Here is a 27,673-nt window from a genome sequence, read left to right on the forward strand (position 1 = left end):
GAAATTAAAAAACTGTACGCGCGTTACGAGTCTAGACTGGGAGCTACCATGACTAAAACGATAGGGTCGGCTATATTACAACTATACACAGTCGTAGCTAGTACGTTTCTCCCTATCCCGACAGAACATCGCATGTATTTATGCGAATCACTAGAGAAAGACCCATTCATCGAACACGCTATAAGCTCAGTGAGCTGAGAGTTTTATCATAGATGCGGAATGTTTTTAGCTCCACTCACCACAGCTTTAATAACGGCTAGGTATTGTCAATTTAAACATACGTGCCCACTTAATGATATAAATGGAGAATCAACAGGTGACACCCCAGATTGTGAAGGAGGAAATAACTGCACAACCACAACAGATTGCGGAACAACGAGTGAATGAGGATGTGAATGCACCACATGTGAATGAGGAACCACCACAAACACAAAAACAAACCAGAGTGACAAAGAACCCCCAAAAAATAGCTGCAGGAAGAAAGGGAGGACTGGCGAGGAAAGCGAAATTAATAAATAATTCAAATATTTATCCGATTAAAACATGGGCTCTAGTAGGAGTTGTTGGTATAGTTCGACATAACGAAGCAATGGAACAACTCCAAGCAGCCCAGTCACAATATACGCGGCAGAGAATGAAGAGATTAGACTTTTTTCATGAAAAACTGCTTAAGGAAGGACATCCAAATGTTTAAGGATGTCGAATCTGCCATGCATGAATACTACCTCGTTTATGGGAAAAAACTAGACCCAATACCGAGACCAACAATGAGTCAGTTTTATACACCGTCAGAGGCTCAGAAAGACCGTGAGGTCACATTTGTGATTATGGGGTTGACTGCTGTATTGATTTTCAGCTATACAATTATGCATAAGTCAGAGTGACAGCTGTGGCTAGTTAGCTAATCTATGAATAGCCTAATCAATAATCAATAGTGTAGCTGTGATTTGCATTGAGAACAATGATATGATAGATGTATAAACCATGAATAATTGCAAGTTTACACTCATGGGGAAGACGACTCTATGTAACCGACGCTGTGTTGATGTTTACTGCGGCGTACACAATTATTACATCAAGCGCGGAAACATAAACTATACGTGTTCTGAATGTGGGATAGGGGTCAAAGGTCGTTATTGTTTATGTAAGAAACACGGTGCTGATAGGGTTAGGAACCAGATTATTTATGTTAGGAAGAGAGATTACATCAACGAGAGGAATAGGTTGGGGAGAATACGTATTTAGATATATGAAAACAACCAATTAGACATTTGTCTCATTTTGCATATACCATTTAACAACAATGGTTTTTGTCAGAGAGTTGAAGGCTATGGCAAAGCAACGTGGTCTACATGGATATTCTCGAATGAGAAAAGCTGAATTGATTACCTTACTAGGTTTGGAATACAACAAACCCCAGACTGTTAGAGAACTCAAAGCTCGAGCGAGAAACAGTGGGCTGAGAGGTTATTCTTGAATGAGAAAAGCTGAATTGATCGCTTTACTAGATAATAATGATGATGTTGATAATCAACAACAAGAATTAATATTTTTACCCACATCCGCCGGCGTTGGTAAATATCTAAGAGGTTGGAAGATGGATATTAATTCCAACATGGATGTTAACGATATTAAGCCCATCATATGGAATAAAATTAACGAGGAGTTAGATGATTTACATAAAATACCAGCTGACGATTAAAATGTCATTGAGTAAAAGTAACACAGACGATAGCACCGAATATACCGAACCATATTTCCGTAGCAATCAAGAAGTTATAACTGAATCCGATACTATAAACGCATCATTAGATACATCAATTCAGAGGATACAGGAAACTTTAGAACGTTGGACTAATAGAGGTTCGGGTCGGGGTGTGGATAGAATCGATAGTTTATATTTAGATATAGTAAATTATATGACTTTCAAAGGTGGATCTTATATAGATTTACCCTCGTATTATAAGAAGAAAAAAGCCATAATTTACGTAAAAAATAAATCAGATGACTGTTTAAGAATGATGATGAGATCTGCATTGTTCCCCGTAGATTCTAAAATTGCAAATAGACCTTCTAGCTATCCCCAAAACGATGGACTCAACTTTGATGGTATAGACGAACCTACACCAATATCACAAATTGATAAGGTGGAAAAGCAAAATAATTTAGCTATAAATGTTTTCGGACATTCTAAAGGAATTGTTGTACACAAGATAAGCTCCGCTCTGGAACATATTCCTAGAATCAATTCATTTCTGATCGAAAAAGATGGTAAATATCATTATACATGGACAAAGAGTTTAAACAGGCTATTATACGATCAAACTAAACATGCTAGAAAGAAATATTTCTGCGAAAAAATGCCTACATGGGTACAGCAGACAAGATCTATTAGAAGCGCATAAAGAAGACTGTAGAGGTGTTGGACAGACCGCTATCAGGATCGATATGCCTAAAGAGGGAAAACATATATTAAAATTTGAACATTATTGTAATCAAATAAGAGATCATTGCCACGTCACGGCTAATGATCGGGGAGCCGCTCATAACGAGTGTAACTTGAAACTAAAAATGAATTCTCAAACAATACCCATCCCCGTTGTGTTTCACAACCTTAGGGGATACGATTCACATCTCATTATGCAAGCTATCTCAAAGACCGACGGCGGTTTAACGTGCATTCCTAACAATATGGAAAAATACATATCATTCTCATTGACTAAAACTATACATTATACGGACAAGGGTGGGAAAGCCAGAATAAAGCAAAGTAATGGGCTTAGATTCATAGACTCCGTACAGTTTCTGTTATCTTCCCTGGACAATTTAGCTAATGCGAACAATCCCGATGACTTCGCGATAACAAATCAATATACCGATAAGATAACTCGTCATTTGTTGCTGAGAAAAGGTGTATATCCTTACGAATATATGGATGATTGGTCTAGATTCGAAGAAACTAAATTACCACCCCTCGAATCATTCTATAGTAACTTAACAGAATCTAAAATAACAGATGCCGATTATGAACACGCTCTGACGGTCTGGGATAAATTAGGTTGTAAGAATTTAGGCGATTATCACGATCTGTACTTAAAAACCGATGTACTGTTACTCGCCGATATATTCGAAATATTTAGAAAGACGTGTTTAAAACAATACGGCTTGGACCCGGCATGGTACTATTCCAGTCCCGGACTATCGTGGGATGCATTGTTGAAGAAGACCGACGTAGAACTAAAACTACTCACAGATTACGATATGCACTTGTTTATTGAGAAAGGATTAAGAGGTGGTATATCGATAGCAGCGAAAAGGTATTCTAAGGCTAATAATAAATTAGTGGAAGGATATGATCCGAGTAAACCCGACACGCATATATTATATCTCGACGCAAACAATTTGTACGGATGGGCTATGAGTCAACCTTAACTTTACCCACGGGTGGTTTTGAGTGGGTCGATGATATCGAAGTGAATGATATCCATAATAATGATGAGAATAAAGGGTACATACTAGAAGTTGACTTGGAATATCCAAGTTCGTTACATAAAGATCATAACAGTTATCCGCTAGCTCCTGAAAGATTAATGGTTAATAAAGATTGGATGTCGGAATATCAACGTTCATTGAGGGGTAATAGTAGGTTAGCTAACGTAGAAAAACTCGTACCAAATTTGATGGATAAGACAAAATATATAGTTCACTACAGAAATCTCCAGTTGTATCTATCGTTAGGTATGAAACTAAAGAAAATACACAGAGTTCTAAAGTTTGATCAAAGCCCTTGGATGGAGCCCTATATAAGGTTGAACACAGATTTAAGAAAGATAGCTACCAGCTATTTCGAAAAGAATCTGTATAAGCTCATGAATAACTCAGTATTTGGTAAAACTATGGAGAATCATAGAAAGCGTGTTGATGTTAAATTAGTCAGATCTAATGAGGAAGAAAGACTCAGGAAACTTATAGCCAGTCCGGAAGCAAGATATTCGATAACGACTTAGCCGCGTTGCATATGCAGAAGAGTAATATAAAATTCAACAGACCGGTGTACGTCGGTTTGAGTATTCTTGACTTGTCAAAACACTTAATGTATGACTTTTATTACAACGAACTTAAGAAGCAATACGGCAATAGATGCGAGGTGTTATATACCAACACAGATTCTTTGTTGATGGAAATACAAACCGAGGATGTGTATAAAGATGTGGCAGAAAAAATAGATATGTACGACACGAGCGATTACCCTAAAGATAATCCACTGCACAGCATAGTAAATAAAAAGGTGTTAGGTAAGATGAAGGATGAATGTGCTGGGACCCCTATAGCGGAGTATGTAGGATTAAGACCTAAGATGTATTCTATAGAGAAGTCCGATAATGGGGAGATAAGAAAAGCTAAGGGTGTTAAGAAGTATGTTGTAAAAAAGCATATCAAACACGAACAGTATAAAGAATCATTATTCAACGGTAGAACGTTCAAACACGAGATGAACTTTTTAAGAAGTTACGATCATAGGATATATGGATTAAGAATGAACAAGACATCATTATCCCCCTTAGATACAAAGAGATGGATTGATAATGATGGTGTAACTACCTATGCTTATGGTTATGGTGGTAATACCGTACCGTCGGGAACTATGAACAACTCTTCTCGTACAAATGCCCTACCTGGTCCATCTTGAAGATAATAAAGAATAGGCTCTCCTTCTTTCGTAACCAATCGACTAATGTTATACGTCTTAAGGGACCATATGGGATCGGTTGCGCGACGTAGGCCTCCCTCGAGTTCACCGGGCTGGTATAAATATCTTACCCTCACTCTATCCGGAAGTTTTTGTTCTTTGCCTCTCCTCGGTGCTGAAGATTCAGAAGTCACGGATTTCATTTTAATAGCATTGGATGAATTCTTCCCTATTAATCTCGTTACTTCATTATTCAGCGCTGATACAACAGCTGATAATCGTGTCACCCATTCGGTTGATCTCAATCGCTCGGATTTCATTTCGATCCCATACTGATAGCCAAACAAACGTTCCGCTAATGTCCTGTTAAATCTTTCGACGATAGCTTGACTGCGGTGGGCCTCTCTTTCACCACGGACGATTTTGACATCGTGCTTTGTTAACAATTTAGTTATCAATCCCATAAACTCGCGACCGGGATCTACTTGAAATAGCTTAGGCCACTTTAGCGGTCTGCGTTTATATATGCGACTCAGTGCATTAGCTACTTCTGTTGAATCTTTCGAGGTTAATGGTCCTGCCTCTTTGTATCGACTAGCCACATCCACTACTGTTAAAGTGTATTTATACATTTTGCGTTTTATCTTATGGTGGGGAAGAAACAAGAGGTCAGCCTGATGAACTTCATTCATTGTAAAAATATCAAACTTCTTCCTCGGTATATAACGCGGTGCCGGTAAATATATTTGCCACAACGCTTGTTTCTTTAACCAATCCTTGGCCACATCTTTAGATACCTTAGCCGCGGTGGCTAATTTTTTTATTGCTCCTACACCTTTCCAATATCCTAGTGGGCTATAGTAAATTTTATTCATTATTAATTAATATTAATATTTCGTTTAATACAACTCATGACTATCGTTGAATCGCATAATCATTTTGGCATAAAAAATGCCACCTGTAGTAGTAGTATAGGTAATAAATCCGGCTCCAGTGGAGTTGCGGCAGAACCCCCATTACCTATACTACTTCACTGGTCAAATAGTTTTTTTGGTAGTTGTGAAAAACTCAAATCCATTTTATTTATTTATTGACTTCCACATTTCACTTACTGCATGTCAAATACATAGTCTGAAATGATCTGTTCACATGCCTGCCATGGCAAAGTTTAAATCATATCGTAAGTCTGTTAGCATTGTTGAAATGCTTTGCTTCATTGGCCATGTGGCTAAAGAGACATACAAAAACAGACAGACAGAGAACTACCAAAAGATGTCTAATGAGCTCACTTGCTAAAAATTACCCTTGAGTTATCACCATAAATAATTGTGGCAGTACCAACCTGAACGTGAGGTTTCCTGCTTTATCTGCCTTCCAGGCCTTCACCAGGGCAAAGTCCCCTGTTATGGCCTCCTCCATAATGTAGGGCACACCACTGAAAGTCCGACTCTGTCAAAAGACAAAGAACAACCTATAGACTGACTCACTGATGTGAGTGACTGGAACATGTGGTACATAGTCTTATCATATATGGCGACAAACTGACCACAGAAAAGTGTCCTAGTTGCGCACAATGAACAAGAAGCAAGGTACCAATATAAGACAAACAAAATATAAGATTTAGAATAATATTTCCAGAAAGATTAATGAATATGGCTTGTAATATGCATCAAGCAAATGTTGTTTATTGAAAAATATGTGTACTACACTATTACCTCCCTTGGACTGCTGGCAATATCAATGGAGCCGTCCGAGTTGTATTTGATAGGGGCTCCACCTTCATGTATGAGAGTGCCATAGCCAGTGGGAGTGAAGAAGGCTGGCACACCGGCGCCACCAGCACGGATCCTCTCAGCAAGGGTGCCCTGTGGCAGTAGCAATCACACAATATTACCAAATACTCACAAGTATTAACATCATTTAAAAGAGGATTTTCATCTCATTGACAGAGGCACTTTTTTTAATAATAGAAACTGAAAAACATAAAACATAAAAGTTGAAATTTTGTTCCAAACAAATGAGGCTTTTTATCAAGTATTTTTTTTAGAAAACTATTATTTATACTTATCCTGACTCATACTTATTGATTATCTCTCTCTTCAAACTTGGAAGTGGAAACATCCTGTGCTGTGAACAGAAAAACATCTCACCCTATGCACCCTGTGTCTGCACAGGTGCACCGAAATCATGTGACCAAGACCAATAACTCGTCATTCTCTCTTTTACCCTACTTAATTGTCCGAAAACACATCAGTGCAGAGAGGGGAGGCCGGGTGGGTGCTCATGCATATGACTCACGATAAGTATAAATAATATTTTTCCTAAAGAATATCCATATTTTATCTTATCCTGACTCATACTTATTGCTGAAATCTGACTGAGGTGTGGGATCCACCTGTATGTGTGATTAACGCCAATCTGTTCTATAAACCCTATGGGAACGTTGAATGATTTTCTACATTGTTTTCTTAATCATTCTTTTTGGTGTACTTGCTTTTTTGTGAGCAGCAAATATGGAAGTAAGTCTTTTTAGATTTTGTGGATTTTGAAAGGTTTGCGAAGATATTTAAAGATCTTGCTTGCCTTAAACGATTACAGAGTTCAGAACCAATCAATAATCTTCAACACAATCGTTATCACTCATGTGCTGATTTGCGTAGTAAAACAGGAACATGGACTCTCAGTTGTTGGTTATGGAAGAGTAACCCGACTTCCCTGAATCTATGTGATGTTGTGTGTGAGTGTAGATGATCTTCTGGTGGGCTTTGTGGGTTGCTGTGCAGCAACAAGCAGTCCAAATTGATTAATGCTTGTGATTGGAAAACACTGTATCTAATTTCCAGAAGCAGCCTTCCAGGGTTGATGGTATCGAGCAGTTACTATAAAGCGCTGGAGTAGAGGCTTTTGCGCTTCATGAGGGTTGGAAGCTGATGGGGATCCAAACTGGCTGCTCTGTATGCCCTGAGAATGACAGCTCTTCTCCAGAATGTTCTTGGGACTACAGAGCGAGTATTCCTTAATAAAGGAATAAACAGTCTTTTAAAACCTCTTCTTCTATGTTGTGACTTTTTTAAGTATACGAGTAAGGCTCATACTGGGCATAGTGATAAATCCTCTGTATCCTCTGAACCATGGATGGCTAAGAGCCGGGACAATGAATTGTCTGTCTGGTTGCCACTGTTAAATCTAATGCGATTGGCATCTATCCCATGGATATCAGACAGAACTGATATCAGCCAAGCAGATGCCTAGTGTCAAGCCTTTAAGATTCCTTGTGCTTCTTAAATGAAGGTAGTCTGCTACTTGAAGAAGAAGTTTGGAAGTTTTAGTGTTGTGATTCCTGATAGTACCTGTTTGCAAATAGGTCTATTAATGGGCTGCCTTTCTCCTTAACTACCAACTGGAATACTCCTGGGTGAAGTTTCCATTATGTTGGTAATGGTTTGGCTGGTCTGGATAGGTCTTAGATGTCTGCTAAGACATTTGCCACTCCTGGTATGTGTCTTGCCCATAATGTTAGACTTAGGCTGTCTACAAGTTCATAAAGTTGAAACGTTAACTTCAGATTTATGTTGAAGGCCACAGTTGAATTATCCGATCTGATCATCGCAAATTTGTTTCTTAAGTGTGGGGTTGAGTTGGATATTGCTCGGATTACTGCTTCATATTCCAGATAATTGATATGGACGGATGTTTCTGTCTTGGATCATATGCCTGACGTTACTTCCGAGTTGAGGTGTGCTCCCCATCCTTGAAGTAAAGCGTCCATGTAAAGGTGATTGCGTGTAATAAGTTTCTGTGCGGACGTTCAATTTTACTGTCTACCATAAAAGGTGTTTCCTCAATTTGTGTGGCAGTCGAAGTTTTAATTCCTTGTATTCTAAGTATAGATTTAAAAATCTCTGCATTGGACGTAAGTGTAGTCTCCCTTGAATAGTCAGAGCCTGAGCTGACGTAAGTAGGCCGAGTAACACTTGCCATTGGTTGATAGAGATTTGGTTGTGAATTGCTGTAAAGTGCTGGTAAGTAATTCTGGATTTTTATCCAACGATCTTCCAGTACTAGAATTTCATTCTGCCTTGTTAGAAACCTGATCCCTAGGAAATTGAGGTCCTGGGAGGGTTGTAGGTCTGATTTCTGATAATTTATTAACCAACCTACTTGAGTTAATAATTTCAGGGTGAAATTCAGTTGTTGTTGTTAGAGTAGCGTTAATTCCGTCATCTAGGTAAAAAGCGCAACAAATTCCCCTGTTGTGCAGAAATGCCACAATTTGTTTGGTCACAAGTGTGAAGGACTGCCCACCGGTAATGCTGGTCTTTGAAAAGGAAACGTAGACTTTTCCTGAACATTGAACACGAATGGGAATGTGTTAGTAAAGCATATTGTAGAACTATGCTTACAAGTTTATCGTGTTGTCTTATCATTTGTTTCAATAAAGGCAGATTGTTTCAATAAAGGCAGATGAGCCATTCTGAATTTTTCCAGTGTTTTGAGGTAATTCTTGTAGTTAGTACTTCCGGATGAATAATCTGTACTGTGAAGTGAGAGAGAGGGGGCAAAGTTCAGTCGTTCATGAATCGTTCTTCATCTGTTATGCACTCCACTGGATCCACGTCCGCGACCAGAGTCACGTCTTGTCATGTGGCTTTCAAAAAGAACTATCTTTACCTCCTCTACCGCTGTTAGAACATTTCTCTGTAGGGCTTTGGATTCCTGAGAAACAGCTTTTGAATTGTGTTCTTTGTACAGATTGTCAATAAATTGAACACATGGTTTGTAGTGATATAATTAGCATTTGATCTTTAGAATACTGCATCACCTCCTTGTTATTGTTACAAATGTGACCATTAATAATGGTTGTTGCCTCCCATAGTTGACGTAGTAATTCTTTGGTGTAAAGGTCTGACCAATTAGAATTGGCTACGAGGCCTTGATGTCGCAGCAATGTAAGACCTCTTGAAACTGAGCTCATATGATCAGAAATAAATTTTTGGTTTTTCTTATGACCGAATCAAACTAAAACTAGCATTCTTTCGTTTTGTGGGTCTTTTAACTTGCTGATCATGGCTTCATTCATGGATGGAGCCATGGCTTAACCATAGAATGAATGTCTGGTAATCATATCCAGTTGCGCTAATTTCTTATTTTCAATGTGACAAGACTTAATCTAAATTGAGTGTATAATCTTCATCAATCACATGTGTGACATTGTTTGAAATTGGGTGTTGGGAGTCCTTGTGATCTTGTAACTTTAGGGAATGACACATTAAGATTCTCAGCAATGTTGCAAAAAGGTTTTATCAGGAAAGTGGTTAGTGTGTCTATGTTGTCACCTTTGATGCAAAAAGTGTCAATGGGAGAAGAACGCCTTGACGGCGATGATATCAGCAATCTATCCATAATCCACGCCTTTACTTCATGATTCTCATACCGGTATATTGACGGATAATTATGCTGAGATGTGACCTCCATTTGAGGTGGCTCGAACACATCCTCTTGCAGAAGATAGGAGTCGTGGATCAAGTCTGGGAATTCGGCACGCTATTGCTTATATTGTTGTGCAGTTGTCATTAACGGTGTGCAAGGTTTGTTTAAATCTGCTGTTGCACAGCCATTAATACTTGCTGTGTAACATTAGCTACTAAATCTTGTTGGTAGCGGGCGCTGAATAAAGAATGGAGATTGTGTGAAAGCAGCAGGGTGTTAAAACGCTGTAGGCTGCGCGAAGGTTGGAGCCTGCGTGAAGACATGAGCTTCTGTAAACGTTGATTGATTAAAAGTGGGCTGCGCGAAGGTCAGTATCTGCCCAAATGTATGCAGTTGCAATGCGCTTGTATCATGTGTGTTTACAGCCTGATTGGATGACAATGAGGTGTTTGCGAAGGCTGAAACTGCACTGATCTGGGCTGTTGTACGAAGTAGTAAGAGATCTAAAAACCCTTACGTCTTTTGCTTCTTGAGTTAATGATCATTGCACTTGTGTTGTGCATACAGTTTGTTTCTTGTCAAACATTGTATGTTTTAACATGTGTAAAACTTTTGTACACCAGTGGGCATTTTCTTAAAAAAGAAAACAATGGTCAACCCAGATGTCTTGTTGTTTCAAGTAGCCATCTTGAATATTTTACGTGGCCATGAGTTATAAACTGGCTTACGTTCTATATTCTTCTTGCTTGGTATCTCATCATTGTCATACAAGAACTAGCAAGAAGGAGTAAAAAGTAAAAATTGTAAAAAATAATCATTAGATATGATATATATACAATGTTAAAGAAAGTAATCCAAGCAAAAGAATTTTGGGGAAAAAAGGTTAATTTTGAATGTATGGCTTGGATTGAGGAGAACAGAAAACAAATTCCCATCTACACAGATGGTGAGAAAAAGAGTGAGTGACAAGTTACTGGTCTTGTTCACGTGGTTCCAGTGCACCTGTGTGGGATGAGATGTTTTCTCTGTTTTCCGGGAACACATAGCACAGGATGTTTCCACTATATATTCGGAAGAGAAAGACATAAGCAACAAGCGTATAGTTGACAAAGTCATCTATATCCCCCGCCCATTTTAACACGTTATGGTCCCAAAACAGATAACACACCAACATTCTCTTAGCCCATGTCAAAATAGCTGCAATGGAAATTCTAAAATAAACATTTCTAAAACTCCTTAATATCAAATGGCACTAAAGTACTCACGGAAATGAAAAAAAACTGTTTTTCTCAATTTAAAAATCGACACAAAGTGTTACATAGCTGTAAATACGACATACCAAAACAACTCGAAAAGTACACGTCTGGATTTGCTAGTTTGATCTCAGTGAACAATACAAAATGTACTTTACAGGAGGTAATTTGTCGGCACTTTCAACATTCAAAAATAAAACCAAGTCCAAATTGACATACCAGAAACAGACTATAGGCATTAAGCACCTGTTCTCACCTGTCGTCAAGGTGTCATAGGTCACCTTGATCTACTTACACCTGGTTATGCCCTGTTTCACAATAGTCTGTTTATTCACATTTATACACACTTTTACGTGTAAAAAGGCATAAAAACATTTGATACGCTGTATTTGTGCCACGGCCCAATTAGTACTAATTTAGTTGTTTGAATATATACATATTTTTTATATTAACTGCATTTATTTAAGATGTAAGGTCGAAAAAACAGTTTTTTTTCATTTCCTTGAGTACTTTAGTTCAGTATGCGCTTTATATATAGACATGCAATGTTTAGCAAGGAAATATTTAACAGTTTATTTGTTATACTACTAAAGTAAACCAATCCTATATTCAAACTTAAATCCAACTTGTTGTCATGGAAACATGAACAATAAAAAATTCTAAAAGTGCTATATATCAAAAGGCACCAGTTCAGTTTGTGCCTAGTAGACATGCAAAGTTTTGTAAGAAAGTATTTAACGGTTTTTGAGTTACACTCTGGAAATGAACACCACCCCTGTAGGACCTAAGTCCAACGTATTTCCATGGAAACGTGAATTTTTTTTTTCTAAAATTCCTAAATAGCAAGAGGCACCAGTCCAGTATGTGTCTGGCAAACATGCACAGTTTTTGTTGGAAAGTATTGAATGGATTTTGAGTTACGCTCCGGAAACAAACTCTACCCTTTTGAACCTAAGTCCAACTTCTTGCAATGGAAACGTAAGAAATAAAAAATTCTAAAATTCCTAAATAGCAAAAGGCACCAGTTCAGTACGTGCCTAGTAGACATGCAAAGTTTTTTAAGAAAGTATTTAATGGTTTATGAGTTACACTCCGGAAATGAACAGCACCCTCATAGAACCTAAGTCCAACTTGTTGCCATGGAAACGTAAAAAATAAAAAATTCTAAAATTCCTAAATAGCAAAAGGAACCTGTTCAGCATGAGTCTGATAGACATGCAAAGTTTCATAGAGAAATATTTAACTGTTTCTGAGTTATGCTCCGGAAACGATTTGGGGACGCCCGACACGCCCGCCCGCCCGCCCGCCCGCACGCACGCACGCACACGGACGGACGGAACCCATTTCTATATCCCCCAACTTCGTTGGGGCAGGGGATAATAAGGGTCAGAATGAGATAAGCTGTATGTATCTTATGAAATGAATCAGCAGTACCAAAACATTAAATAGACCTTCCAAAATATGTAAGAGACCAACCATTATATATATTGTCAAAAACATTCTTAACAAAAATTAGCATTTCTGATTAAAGGCAATGTTTCTATACTTACCTGACACTGCACAGTGCTTTAGCTTCCCTACCTTATACAAACAGACAGTACTGGAACGAAGAGACAGTTTAAACAGACTACAGCCCGTGCCTCGGCATCCACAAGTTATCCCCCTTGGCACCTACGCCTCATATTCTTCCCTGGATGACATCAAATGTAGATGCAGGTCAAGCCTTCTCGGAACAGAACGGTGGTCTGAAGGTAGAGAGAACATTGCTTGACAGAGGGTAAAAGCAAGGTATTCTGCACCCGGCTCAAAAAGAGGGGGAAAAACGGGACCAAAACTTTACTAGGTACCGACAGAACAGTACCCAGCAACCCAAGAGGAACAGCACAAGGGATGTCCTTCCTTGGCCACCATTTCCCTCGGAAACGGCATTGGCGTCGGGGGTTTGTCTGCTGCTGGGCCAGGACAAGTGGACCAAAGCTATGCGTACCCTCGACGTCCTCCACAGAAATGTTGCAAAGATAATGGCTGTCGAAGACAGAAGTAGATGATTAGAAGCACCCCTCCATGATGGACTGGAAAGAGATGTTAGCATGGAGGGCCAGCGAAGAAGACAGGGCACGGATCACATGTGGATTGGAGGCTGTTGGTGGTGGTAAGTCAGAACGACGATAAGCCCTCAGGATAGCAGAACAAAGACAAAGGGAAACTGTATTACGAGAGATCTCTGCAGAGACAAGGTTGGAAAGAGGAATGAACAGCCTCTGGCGCTGCTTACAATACTACTGAGACACCTGAAGATAACATCGGAGGGCCTGAAACAGGCAGAGGGCGAGTTCCTGGTCATCATCAGGACTGATGAACTCTGAAAGTGATGGGACATGAAACTGCCAATCAGGTTGGCCAGGCAGGTGGTTTTTGGTGACAAAGTCCGAACAAAAGCCAAGGTGAACCAAGCCGTGAGGACGCTGGTTGAACCAAACATGGGTCACATCCAGGGCATGAAGCTCGCAAACCCTGGCAGCTGTCGCAAGGGCCAGGAGAAAGCAAGTCTTCAAGGGGAGATCTTCAAACGAGGCAGACGCAAGCGGCTTATATTGGGCACAAGGGAGATGATCCACAAGCCAAGCAGGCATATCCGCAGGAGTGAGAGACTTGGTCAGAGAAGCTTCGTTACAGTCAAGCACAAAAAACGGCCTGGCGACTGGACGGCGACTGATGGCAACAGCTCACGACGATTGGGCGATAGCTGGCGATCCAGCAGGCACTTGCGATAGTCCAGCCCCGGCTGTTGATCCGGTGACAACTGGCGACACTGTCCCGGCGTAACTGATGACGGCGTGGTAATGCCGTCCCGGCAAGAGCAGGAGGCAAGAGCAGGTCGTCTGGACGATGCTCAAGCAGTTGCTCCCAAAAGCCACAAACAGCCATAGGATTTTAAAAAATCAAGTGGCGTAGATGGCGTAGATTGGGGAGGTCTGTAATTTACATGAGAGAGCAAACAGTGCAGCGATGTCAAACGAGCTCGCAGGCTTGCAATAGGGTCAAAGCTGATGTGGGTCTTTCCCCGATTTTGGCCTTTTACATAAAGCACAACCCATAGAATACATTCTGAAACAAAATGTAAACAGCGCATAAGTGTAACGAGCAGAATCACATATGAAGCAAAACATGTTTTATTTAAACATATTTATTCACAAGGAGTGAACGGGATTGGGGGACAAGTTCTTCCAACTTAGAATGCCCTCTCCCTCGTATTTACCAAAAATTCGCAACTTCAAATTCAATATAAATGCACATACAACACGAGAGAGAGAGAGAGAGAGAGAGAGAGAGAGAGAGAGAGAGATTGTTGAATGAACACTTCTTTACACAAATCTTTTAGTTGTACATATATAATGTTGTACTGCCTTAAATATAGCTTCATTTTCTGTAACAACGTTATCTGCATTGCCGTATAACAGTAGGTGTACATCAACAGGTATGTTATGAACAATATTTTTAAGGCTGTAACATAATTTCACGCTGATGACTAAACAATGTACATTCCATGAGATAATGATATGCATTTTCACATGTATTCGAACATGTACAGTTCGGGTGATCTTTTATACAAATTCTATATAAATCATAATTCAATTGACTGCACATGTATCTCAGTTTTGTGTGTAAGATATTATATTTTCAAAACATGTTACTGGACAATATGGGTTTTTCAGATGTTTTATTGGTCTGTTTTCAGTCGTACAAATGGGTATCTCTCATACCCTCACGTCTAGTCACACGTTTAAGAGGAAGCCAGAAGCTGGAATGTAAACATTAAACTTGTTTCCGTCCGGTTGCGCACGTACCTCCCTCTGACATGTCACAAATCTCGAAGAATAAGCCATCAAGCAGGACTGGACTGGACTGGATTACTTCCCTGTGGGGATGGCTGGGTGGGAACGTACGACTGAAAACAGATCAATAAAACATCGTTTTTAATCTGAACAACCCATGTTTTAGTCTGTTTTCAGTTGTACAAATGGGTAGAATTCGACGGAACACTAGAAGGAGGGTCGGGAAAGTAATCAGGCAGTGACCTCTTCCACGTCGAATGTACCAAGTTCCTCACCCCTGTAGTGACAATAGAACATTCGACCAGATGCACGGAGGAGACAAGTTGTTTATCACGAACGCACAGCATGGTTAATGCTCTTCGACACACAACTAATTATCGATGCGACAGGCCAAATGCACGCGTCAGTTGAACTGCGATCGAAGTGTGGTCGACGAATAGTTTAGTTACAGGAGCAACTCGCAGTATACAAGGTAACTAAAACAGCATGTCTAATGCTCTTCGACTCACAACTAATTATCGAAGCGACAGGACAACTGCACACGTCAGTTGAATAGCGATCGAAGTGTGGTCGGCGTATAATTTAGTTACAGAACAACTCGCCGAAGTCAAGGTAACTAAAAATAGCATGGTTAATGCTCTTCGACACACAACTAATTATCGATGCGACAGGACAACTGCACACGTCAGTTGAACCCGGATCAAAGTGAGGTCGGCACATAATTTACTTACAGAGCAACTCGCAGTATACAAGGTAATTAAAAAATACGAGCAGTACTATAAAGTATGGGAAGACGATGCATACACCGAATAACCATAATAAAAGAAACAATAACAGAAGTACTGCACGCTACAAAAAACCATAAGAATGCGTACATTCACCAACAGCTTTTATTGTAACATGTTATATGGCATGAAGTGTCAAGTAAAACCTCCAAAGTGAATAAAACACAAATTCACTGTCTTTTCTGAGAGATCTGTTGTGCCAACATGAGTTGACCAAACTGTTTGAGTCCTTCAACATCTTCTGTGGAGATATCTCTAAGATAATGCGAAGCAAACACTGAAGTAGATCTCCAAAAGCAGCCCTCCATAATAGCTTGTAGCGAACAATTACTGTGGAGTGCTAATGTTGAAGTGATGGCTCGAACTTCGTGCGGATGAGAGGAGGTGGTAGGTGCGAGTCCTTGCGCCTCGTAAGCTCTAAGAATTACCGCTCTCAACCAAAAGGAGAGAGTAATACGTGTAATCTCTTTCTTTGCATTGGTTGAGAGCGGTATGAACAGCCGTCGAAAATGTTGTCGTCGCTGTTCAGAACGCTGCAGGTAAATACGAAGCGCACAAACTGGGCACAGGGTGAGATCAGCGTGATCATGAGGGCCCATAATGGCAGACAAGGAAGGAATGTGGAACATTCTCAGATCTTGGCCAGGAAGTTGATTTTTCGCTAAAAAATCCCATCTGAGACCAAGATGGACGTTGCCATGGTTACGCTGATTGAACGTAATTCGACCGACGTCAATGGCATGTATTTCCGAAACTCTCGCTGCCATAGCCAGCGAGAGAAGGAAAGCCATTTTCTGAAACAATAAGTCGAACGCGACCTGATCGAGAGGCTCGTAAGCCTGACTAGACAGGTTGCGCAGAACGACATTGAGGTCTCAGGCCGGAGGTCGGAATTTACGTGACTGATCTTCAACCATGAAGGCACGTAGAATCTTCTGCAACTCCAGTACTTTAGTGAGCTTGTCGCCCGTAGGAGACGGCACCACTGAAGCCAAAGCTGCCAGATATGTCGAGATCGTCGACCCTTTCAGACGCCGAGATGACCGGAGATAGACTAGGAACTCCGCCACCTGTGAAAATGGAGAATGTGGTCCACTTGTCATCGTACAGTTTACGAGTCGTAACTCTATGTGCCGACGAGACAAGCGCTGCCGCTTTAGCTGAATAGCCTTTCTTCATTAACGAGGTCTTAAGCAAACCCAGGCGTGAAGCTCGAAGTTCTTTATCCCCGGAGGCAAGTCGTCGGTGTGAGGATGAAGAAGGAGGTCGTCTCGATCTGGCAACGGGAACGGTGGTTGATCGATGATCTGAAGAAGTTCCGGGAACCACGTTCTGGCCAATAAGGCGTGACCAAAAGCAGACGTAGGTTGGCCGTTTGACGAACTTTCACCAGTATCGATGGCGGAAACGCGTATGCGTCTAGACCCTCCCACGATATCGCTAGAGCGTCGTGGTCCCATGCCCGTGGGTCTAGAACGGCGACACAAATCGAGGGAGGCGGCTGGTGTACCGGGTTGCAAAGAGATCTACTAGGGGCAACCAGAGTCGATCTGTCAGCTGATGAAAGACTGTCGGATGGATCATCCACTCCGTGGGAGACGGCCTCGATGGTCTCGACAGGGTGTCAACTATCACATTCTTGGCCCCCAGTACTTTTGGAACTCGGAAGCTATTGGTACATGTAGATACGCGTCCTGAAGGTCTATCGAGACGAGGAAGTCATTCGGTAATATCATCCGACGCAGAGAGCTGAGGGATATCATGGTGAATGTGTCGGGTTGTTGGAGGTATGTTGCGTTGAACTTTTTGAGATTGAAAATAAGCCGCATCTTTGTGGAGTTTTTCTTGGGTACTAGAAAGATGGACGAGTAGTACCCCGGCGATGGTGTCGATGTCCTTAGGCGAAGTACGGCCGCCTTTTCCACCAACAAATCGATGGCCTCCGTCAGCCGATCCATTGGTGGAATGTGGAATGTCGGGGATGACGTCAGTGGTGGCGTCGATCTCAGGCTAGGGGCATAGCCTGTTGTCAAAATGTTCTGAACACTTCCTCCCCCGCTGGCACTTTCCCCCTCTGGGATACTTGGAAAAGGAGACCTGGCGACCTTTCCTGTTGGAATCTCTCTTGCGGGACGGCTGTCAAGGCACGTCCCTACGGAAGGCCTGTTGCACATTCTCGTTTCGGTAACGTCGCCGTGGGGCGTTCGAAACCGGTGGCTGTCTGGACAGGTTGTGTGAAGTCGAAATGATGATGTCATGCTCGGCTTCCCTGGAGTACTTGTCCAGAACGTCGTTGGTACGACCGTCAAACAACTGTTGCAATGACCACGGGGCCCGTAAGAGTGACCTGCCCTGACGATCAGGTAGGTCAGTGCAGTCGATGTAACCATGGCGACGTGCCGTAGTAATCTGGCCCGATACATATCGGGACTGGGCGAGGACGTCCGAGATCCACCGTTACATACAGGTGAGGACCGATGGCACCGTCCTGTCGTCCTCGTCCTGGGGTTCTTTCTCCTCAAAGTACACTGAGAGGGCCTCAATCGCTGTCGACTGCATAGCAAGCGGTTGTAGCTGGTGACGAACAGCAGTGTCCATGGATTCCAAATGCCTGTCTTCTACAAGAATTTTGGAGGGCGCTGGTTTCTTGAAGAGTAGCCCCCAATCCAAATCCCTAGTCATGGGTGACAAAAACGGCATGCCATAGATCGGTAAACGAGATCGACCAGGCGGCTTGCAGAAGCTCTGCCCAGGCAGAGCAGAGGCAAAGTTCTAGTCCATATCGTGAGCCATGGCTCTGAAGACATCGGGAGGAGAAAACTGAAGAGACTGCGGTGTATCTCCGACCATAAAGCCCGCACGCGTCGGTTTGTCATCGTCTTGTGATAACTCAGGTAGAAAGTTAGACAGCAAAGCAAACAACTCAATGTCTTTAGGAGGCCTAGGAGGGCTGTCGTCACAATCCATCGTCGACGTCGATTGTGGAGGCGTAGATGAAGGAGCTGGTGTACTAGTTGACGGGCCATGGACCCCCGACGTAGTCGTATCCTTCTTGGTCGACGCCGTCGAGGCGAGGACCGCCACCGTGATCTGGGCTATCAAAGCCGGGTTGATATGAAAGTGAGACGAGGGCGTCGTTCTGTCACTATCTTCACTATGACGCTGAACTCCCAGAAACTCCCTGCGAGAACGTCGCACATCCCCGTGGGGACGAGGGCTACGATCTCTAACTGTAGAAGTACTACGATCCCCATCGTAGTTATCGTCCGATGACGACCTATGACGACCACGATGGCGATGAACCACCTCGTGTCGTGTACTGTCTCTCGACGAGGCACTCGAACTGTCGTCCCGACTTGAACGGGAACGACTTCTGTGTCCACTGTCGTCCCGTACGACGTCCCTATCATCGTTGGTAGAACAAGATACGGACCGACTGGGGACCGTAGTCCCCCCATGGTCCTCGTCACCACCCGGTCCCGTCGTAACTGGGGAGGCTGAGTGACGCTCTCGCTCAACCGATTGACAAAGAGCAGTCGTGCGGGTAGTATCATCAGCAGGCGAACGGTCACGTGTCTTGTCGAAAACTGAAGTTGACTGAGGCGGGTCTTTATCAACTGATTTCTTAGGTGTGGCCGATTGCCACCCCCAGGACAAAACTTGTAAGGGTCCACTATAGACAGTTTTCGTTGACACGAGGCAAAAAATGCCCAACATATTGCCACGTGTAGAATCACTGTCAAACAGCGAAACACGCGTTGAACACAACAATGGATTACCAAGGATTACATTCCAGGAGTCTACAGGTAAGACATATGATTATTATTACTTGATTAGAACAACTGTAGATAAGCGATAAGTACTAGTAGAATACAAACTAGCAGTCTACCGCGAAAGACTTTCTCGAGCGACCAGCTCAGAGGCGCGCTGAGAGATTTTGTGACATGTCGCAGGGACGTGCGTGCGCAACTGTACGGAAACAAGTTTAATGTTTATATTCCAGCTTCTGGCTTCCTCTTAAACGTGCAACTAGACGTGAGGGTATGAGAGATACCCATTTGTACGACTGAAAACAGACTAAAACATGTGAACTAAGCGCACAAACACACAAACGCAACTCGGGAATTGGCCTAATTAATAGGAATTATGTCAATACAAAGCATAATCAACAAAATAAATAACTCTGTTCTCGTACACATCTGTCCATAGAACAGAGAAGAATATGAGGAGTAGAGGCCAAGGGGGATAACTCAAGGATGCTGTGGCACGAGCTGTAGTCTTTTTAAACTGTCCCTTTGTACTGTCTGTTTAACATAGGGAAGCATAGGGAAGCTAAAGCATTGTGTCGCGTCAGGTAAGGTAGAACATAATTATGCTTCAGGGCTGTTGAAAAAAAATAATTTACCTGCAACAAAAATTACATTATTGCAAGGTGTTTTTCTCTTCATGTTCATAGTTTTAAACAGAAAAACATCTGATTTTGTACTATCTGATTTTGCATTTATCTACTCTCAACACAAAATCCCAGTCCTCACCCATGATATCAAATGGTTAGTCCCCAAGTGAATAAAAGTAAATAATAAAATAATGGTTGCCCAACAACTATGATTGCTTTGATAGAAATAAGGAAAAACTAAGAACATGAGTCTATGTATGTGAGAACTATGTGGAGTAAGGAAGGAAATGAAACAAACAGTCAATGCCGCCTAAATGTCTACCCATGTGTTCAATGACAACCACAGATCAAACAGAATCTTGGTGAAAGGACATACAATCAAGCAGTAGGTGGCAATGGTACAACCCAGTCATCACCAATCCTCGAACTCCACACTTCTCCCACATGGTCATGGGAGTGTATTTTTCTCCTGTCAGGGCAGTCTGGTAGACTCTGTATGGACAAGCTGGGACTAAGAATCAGCATCAATCTTGTCCTAACAGATCTCATATATGGGCAGTGCCCATGATAACCTACCTGTGGTGTCAGTTCCACTTCCAACTCCCCAGATAAATATTGACGCTCAAACTCTGCATTTTCTCCGACATACGATGAGATCATTCGCTTGATCTAGAATCAAAGATGCACATATATACCAGTATTTACAAACTCAAACATATATTTTCACATACACAACATATCAGTATTTACACATACATTCATAAAGCATTTTATGTTAAAAAAAGGAAGCACTGATGCTTTTATCAGATATCTTTTTGTGAAATTGTCTCAACATCATCATGCTTTCTGAATCCCTTAATTAGTCTGTACCACTCTACCTGTCTTTCTTTCAGCAGAAGACCCAGTCCAAAATTATCAACGCCTGCATTGTTGCTGACAACAGTTAGACCCTTGACTTGTTTGTCAATCAAAGCTCTGATCAAGTTTTCTGGGATGCCACAAAGACCAAACCCTGTAACGTCAACAAACACAGAATGGTCAGATATGTCCCAATACATCTAGAGCAGGAGAGATGCAGGTCACAGACAGACACAAGGCAATTTTACAACAAGGGGAACTTTCAAACTAAAAACATTAACACAAGGAGCCACAAAGATATGAATAAAATATTACTTATAACCCCCAGCTCTATGGAACACTTCCACACACACTTACTGTGTAGCCATTACACTCTCTATGGAACACTTCCACACATTTACCGTGCAGCCAGTACACTCTCTATGGAACACTTCCACACATTTACTGTGCAGCCAGTACACTCTCTATGGAACACTTCCACACATTTACCGTGCAGCCAGTACACTCTCTATGGAACACTTCCACACACACTTACTGTGTAGCCAGTACACTCTCTATGGAACACTTCCACACATTTACTGTGCAGCCAGTACACTCTCTATGGAACACTTCCACACATTTACCGTGCAGCCAGTACACTCTCTATGGAACACTTCCACACATTTACCGTGCAGCCAGTACACTCTCTATGGAACACTTCCACACATTTACTGTGCAGCCAGTACACTCTCTATGGAACACTTCCACACACTTACCGTGCAGCCATTACACTCTCTATGGAACACTTCCACACATTTACCGTGCAGCCAGTACACTCTCTATGGAACACTTCCACACATTTACTGTGCAGCCATTACACTGTCTATGGAACACTTCCACACATTTACTGTGCAGCCATTACACTGTCTATGGAACACTTCCACACATTTACCGTGCAGCCAGTACATTCTCTATGGAACACTTCCACACATTTACCGTGCAGCCAGTACACTCTCTATGGAACACTTCCACACATTTACTGTGCAGCCATTACACTGTCTATGGAACACTTCCACACATTTACCGTGCAGCCAGTACATTCTCTATGGAACACTTCCACACATTTACCGTGCAGCCAGTACACTCTCTATGGAACACTTCCACACATTTACCGTGCAGCCAGTACACTCTCTATGGAACACTTCCACACATTTACCGTGCAGCCAGTACACTCTCTATGGAACACTTCCAAACATTTACCGTGCAGCCAGTACACTCTCTATGGAACACTTCCAAACATTTACCGTGCAGCCAGTACACTCTCTATGGAACACTTCCACACACACTTACTGTGTAGCCAGTACACTCTCTATGGAACACTTCCACACATTTACTGTGCAGCCAGTACACTCTCTATGGAACACTTCCACACATTTACCGTGCAGCCAGTACACTCTCTATGGAACACTTCCACACATTTACCGTGCAGCCAGTACACTCTCTATGGAACACTTCCACACATTTACTGTGCAGCCAGTACACTCTCTATGGAACACTTCCACACACTTACCGTGCAGCCATTACACTCTCTATGGAACACTTCCACACATTTACCGTGCAGCCAGTACACTCTCTATGGAACACTTCCACACATTTACTGTGCAGCCATTACACTGTCTATGGAACACTTCCACACATTTACTGTGCAGCCATTACACTGTCTATGGAACACTTCCACACATTTACCGTGCAGCCAGTACATTCTCTATGGAACACTTCCACACATTTACCGTGCAGCCAGTACACTCTCTATGGAACACTTCCACACATTTACTGTGCAGCCATTACACTGTCTATGGAACACTTCCACACATTTACCGTGCAGCCAGTACATTCTCTATGGAACACTTCCACACATTTACCGTGCAGCCAGTACACTCTCTATGGAACACTTCCACACATTTACCGTGCAGCCAGTACACTCTCTATGGAACACTTCCACACATTTACCGTGCAGCCAGTACACTCTCTATGGAACACTTCCAAACATTTACCGTGCAGCCAGTACACTCTCTATGGAACACTTCCAAACATTTACCGTGCAGCCATTACACTCTCTATGGAACACTTCCACACATTTACTGTGCTGCCAGTACACTCTCTATGGAACACTTCCACACATTTACCGTGCAGCCAGTACACTCTCAATGGAACACTTCCACACATTTACCGTGCAGCCAGTACACTACCGAAATATAGCTACGAAGCACTGTAAATGAATTTACGGTCAAGAAGTTCACTTAAGAGTAAGAATGGGATAAACCATGCCAAGCTTCAGTAACATAGGTTGATATGAGACGTAATACTTAGTGCCACTGAACTGCAGCTCCACTGTACACAGTACTGCTGTATGTAGGTACTGTACATGTAACTACTTTGTGTAGGTACCGTACCATTTCTGCTGTGTGTAGATACTGTACATGTAACTGCTGTGTGTAGATACTGTACACATTATTGCTGTGTGTAGGTACTGTACACATTACTGCTGTGTGTAGATACTGTACATGTTACTGCTGTGTGTAGGTACTGTACACATTACTGCTGTGTGTAGATACAGTACACATTACTGCTGTGTGTAGATACTGTACACATTACTGCTGTGTGTAGATACTGTACACATTACTGCTGTGTGTAGATACTGTACATGTTACTGCTGTGTGTAGGTACTGTACACATTACTGCTGTGTGTAGATACTGTACATGTTACTGCTGTGTGTAGATACAGTACACATTACTGCTGTGTGTAGATACTGTACATGTTACTGCTGTGTGTAGATACTGTACATGTTACTGCTGTGTGTAGGTACAGTACACATTACTGCTGTGTGTAGATACAGTACACATTACTGCTGTGTGTAGGTACAGTACACATTACTGCTGTGTGTAGATACAGTACACATTACTGCTGTGTGTAGGTACAGTACACATTACTGATGTGTGTAGATACAGTACACATTACTGCTGTGTGTAGATACAGTACACATTACTGCTGTGTGTAGGTACAGTACACATTACTGCTGTGTGTAGATACAGTACACATTACTGCTGTGTGTAGGTACAGTACACATTACTGCTGTGTGTAGATACAGTACACATTACTGCTGTGTGTAGATACAGTACACATTACTGCTGTGTGTAGGTACTGTACATGTTACTGCTGTGTGTAGATACTGTACATGTTACTGCTGTGTGTAGATACTGTACACGTAACTGCTGTGTGTAGGTACTGTACACATTACTGCTGTGTGTAGATACTGTACACATTACTGCTGTGTGAAGGTACAGTACACATTACTGCTGTGTGTAGGTACTGTACACATTACTGCTGTGTGTAGATACTGTACATGTTACTGCTGTGTGTAGATACTGTACACATTACTGCTGTGTGTAGATACTGTACATGTTACTGCTGTGTGTAGATACTGTACATGTTACTGCTGTGTGTAGGTACTGTACACGTTACTGCTGTGTGTAGATACTGTACATGTTACTGCTGTGTGTAGATACTGTACATGTTACTGCTGTGTGTAGATACTGTACACGTTACTGCTGTGTGTAGATACTGTACACGTAACTGCTGTGTGTAGATACTGTACACATTACTGCTGTGTGTAGGTACTGTACACATTACTGCTGTGTGTAGGTACTGTACACGTTACTGCTGTGTGTAGATACTGTACACATTACTGCTGTGTGTAGGTACAGTACACATTACTGCTGTGTGTAGATACTGTACACGTTACTGCTGTGTGAAGATACTGTACACATTACTGCTGTGTGTAGGTACTGTACACATTACTGCTGTGTGTAGATACTGTACACATTACTGCTGTGTGTAGATACTGTACATGTTACTGCTGTGTGTAGGTACAGTACACATTACTGCTGTGTGTAGATACTGTACACGTTACTGCTGTGTGTAGGTACTGTACACATTACTGCTGTGTGTAGGTACTGTACACATTACTGCTGTGTGTAGGTACAGTACACATTACTGCTGTGTGTAGGTACTGTACACATTACTGCTGTGTGTAGGTACAGTACACATTACTGCTGTGTGTCGGTACTGTACACATTACTGCTGTGTGTAGGTACAGTACACATTACTGCTGTGTGTAGGTACAGTACACATTACTGCTGTGTGTAGGTACTGTACATGTTACTGCTGTGTGTAGGTACAGTACACATTACTGCTGTGTGTAGATACTGTACACATTACTGCTGTGTGTAGGTACTGTACACGTAAATGCTGTGTGTAGGTACTGTACACATTACTGCTGTGTGTAGGTACTGTACACATTACTGCTGTGTGTAGGTACTATACACATTACTGCTGTGTGTAGGTACTGTACACATTACTGCTGTGTGTAGGTACTGTACACATTACTGTACATGTCATGTACTGTACACATGGTTACATACCTCCAACCAGAAGTTTGGATCCATCTGGAATATCAGACACAGCTTCACCTGCATTCTTAAAGAACTTGGCATCATGTCTTTTGCTGGTTGAGAAACATTTCAAGACCTAAAACATACAATAAACTTAATATTCAAATAACTGTATGTCCATCCTATCTAGATTAACATTCAAGTGCAGTCTTGGTTCAAAGACTATCAACCAAGTCTACAGGCGGACCACCTGATCCAATTTCGTCATGTCTTAGAAACAAATAAGCCCTACTGCCAATTAAGGTTCTTTTCATTAAGGTTCAGTGTACAATCTCTGTTATGTAGGCTGGTAGCATTTGACAATGAGAACATTGTCATGCAGTGATTTGCACTAGTTCTGCTACTCGTTAAAAAGTTTGGGGCTACAATCTAGTGTCTAGACCTACATTCTAAATGAGCTTTGCAACATTCTACGATTATACATGACTTTCTACACATCTAGTTTTCCGTGAATACGGTGACGATAGAACGTAAGACCACTCACTGACCAGCCAATGATAATCTGGAGGTGTGACCTTGACAACCAATGAAGTTGACCGACAATTTACCATGCACAGAAAGTATCGAATTACTAAATTCAGGGCTTTAGCACAAATTATATTTTGGAAACAACAATCTTTACTTGGTCGAACTCAATGCAACTGGAATAAGGTTTGCTCTTCTGGATCTCTGAAGTCTTTGTCACATCATTCTATAAACAGGAAAATAAATTATTTGTTCCTTATGTAATAATGTAATGTAATGTAATAATGTCCCATAACGTAATGCACATATAACCCACATTCGTCTTATACCTGTGATATGCGTGGCGTGACAGTTTTATAAAATGTGTTGATATTTTGTAAGCGAACAATATTCAACATTGCTGTCGCCATCACTGCCAAGCTCCTCACAGCGATAGCCCGTTCGCGGAGCTCTAGTCAAAGGGAAGTCACTCTCGCAAACTAATAAACAATGAGAACCCGCTTAAGCAGGTTTTGCACCTTCGTTTCTTGCGTAGCTAGCGGAATTACACGATAGAATCCGAATGAGTCGGTGATTGTAGCTATCGACACCAGAGGGATCCAGACACCCCAGCATCGTTATATTAGAAGTGGCCTGTGAGGGGATAAATAAACCAGCTCCATCAACGCAGTTTATCCTAGTTAGGCTCAGAACTGTTCAACTACTTTCGCAACATATTCATGAAAGTAGCCAAAGTACGTAACTAAAGGCACTTTTTATTGTACAATTCTACGGAGAGCCAAAGATCTGTTTTGAAAAAAACATAATCTGTTCCCGAAAGTACTGGAAATAATTTGGCCCTAACGTTTCGCAGAACATCAGTTTGAAAATTATGAAAAATAATGTGTTGTGAGTGAAAATGAATATTGTTTGGCTACAATAGTATGTTTTGAAGCGCTGACTGAATAAATGTAAGTACGTCTTGAGAAGATGTCGGACTCAGCAACTTTATACCAAATAAAATACAAAACATTGAGTAAAATATGTATTTGTATTTCGGCCGACCCAGGTTAATTCTTTATAAAAAAACAAAACTTACCTATATCCAATATTCCATTGTGTCGCACAGTTTAGCGTTGTTATTACGGAATAAGAATGAATGTTTCTTCACATTCTTGCATTTGATTTGTATATTGTATTTGTATAGATCCAGTTTCATGTAAATGGCAGAAACTAAACATGCCCAAAACACAAGAGCAGGTCGAACTATCAGAAAATATCTTATACCATCTCAGAGCTCAGCGTTCTTTTCTACTCGAAATTTGAAAGTTCATAGCATAATAATCATGTTTCAGCAATGTTCATCCCTTATGTGTACTGCTGCTGCTGGCAAAATATTTGGACGAAGGAACACGTGTAAATGCACTGCTATAAACTCATTTGTCTTCAGACAAGATTACGAAATCAGCGTACGTAATAAATTTAGATCT

General features: G+C 41.6%; 1 protein-coding gene across 1 annotated transcript in view; it reads right to left on the reverse strand.

The window, feature by feature from the left end:
* LOC139478446 (succinyl-CoA:3-ketoacid coenzyme A transferase 1, mitochondrial-like) overlaps window positions 1-26,632 on the reverse strand; it is a 61,807-nt gene extending 35,175 nt beyond the window's left edge. Inside the window, exons 1-6 of the mRNA XM_071260908.1 lie at window positions 26,534-26,632; window positions 25,710-25,815; window positions 21,269-21,402; window positions 20,967-21,059; window positions 6,406-6,555; window positions 6,033-6,139 (exon numbers count right to left, since the gene is read on the reverse strand). Of these exons, the coding sequence (XP_071117009.1) occupies window positions 6,033-6,139; window positions 6,406-6,555; window positions 20,967-21,059; window positions 21,269-21,402; window positions 25,710-25,815; window positions 26,534-26,614 (671 nt within the window). The 5' untranslated portion in view covers window positions 26,615-26,632. The remainder of the gene's footprint in view (window positions 1-6,032; window positions 6,140-6,405; window positions 6,556-20,966; window positions 21,060-21,268; window positions 21,403-25,709; window positions 25,816-26,533) is intronic.
* Between the last annotated feature and the right edge of the window lie 1,041 nt (window positions 26,633-27,673).

The sequence above is a fragment of the Haliotis cracherodii genome, unplaced genomic scaffold (genome assembly GCF_022045235.1).
Source record: "Haliotis cracherodii isolate W230 unplaced genomic scaffold, xgHalCrac1.p SCAF_4, whole genome shotgun sequence".
NCBI classification, from domain to species: Eukaryota; Metazoa; Mollusca; class Gastropoda; order Lepetellida; family Haliotidae; genus Haliotis; species Haliotis cracherodii.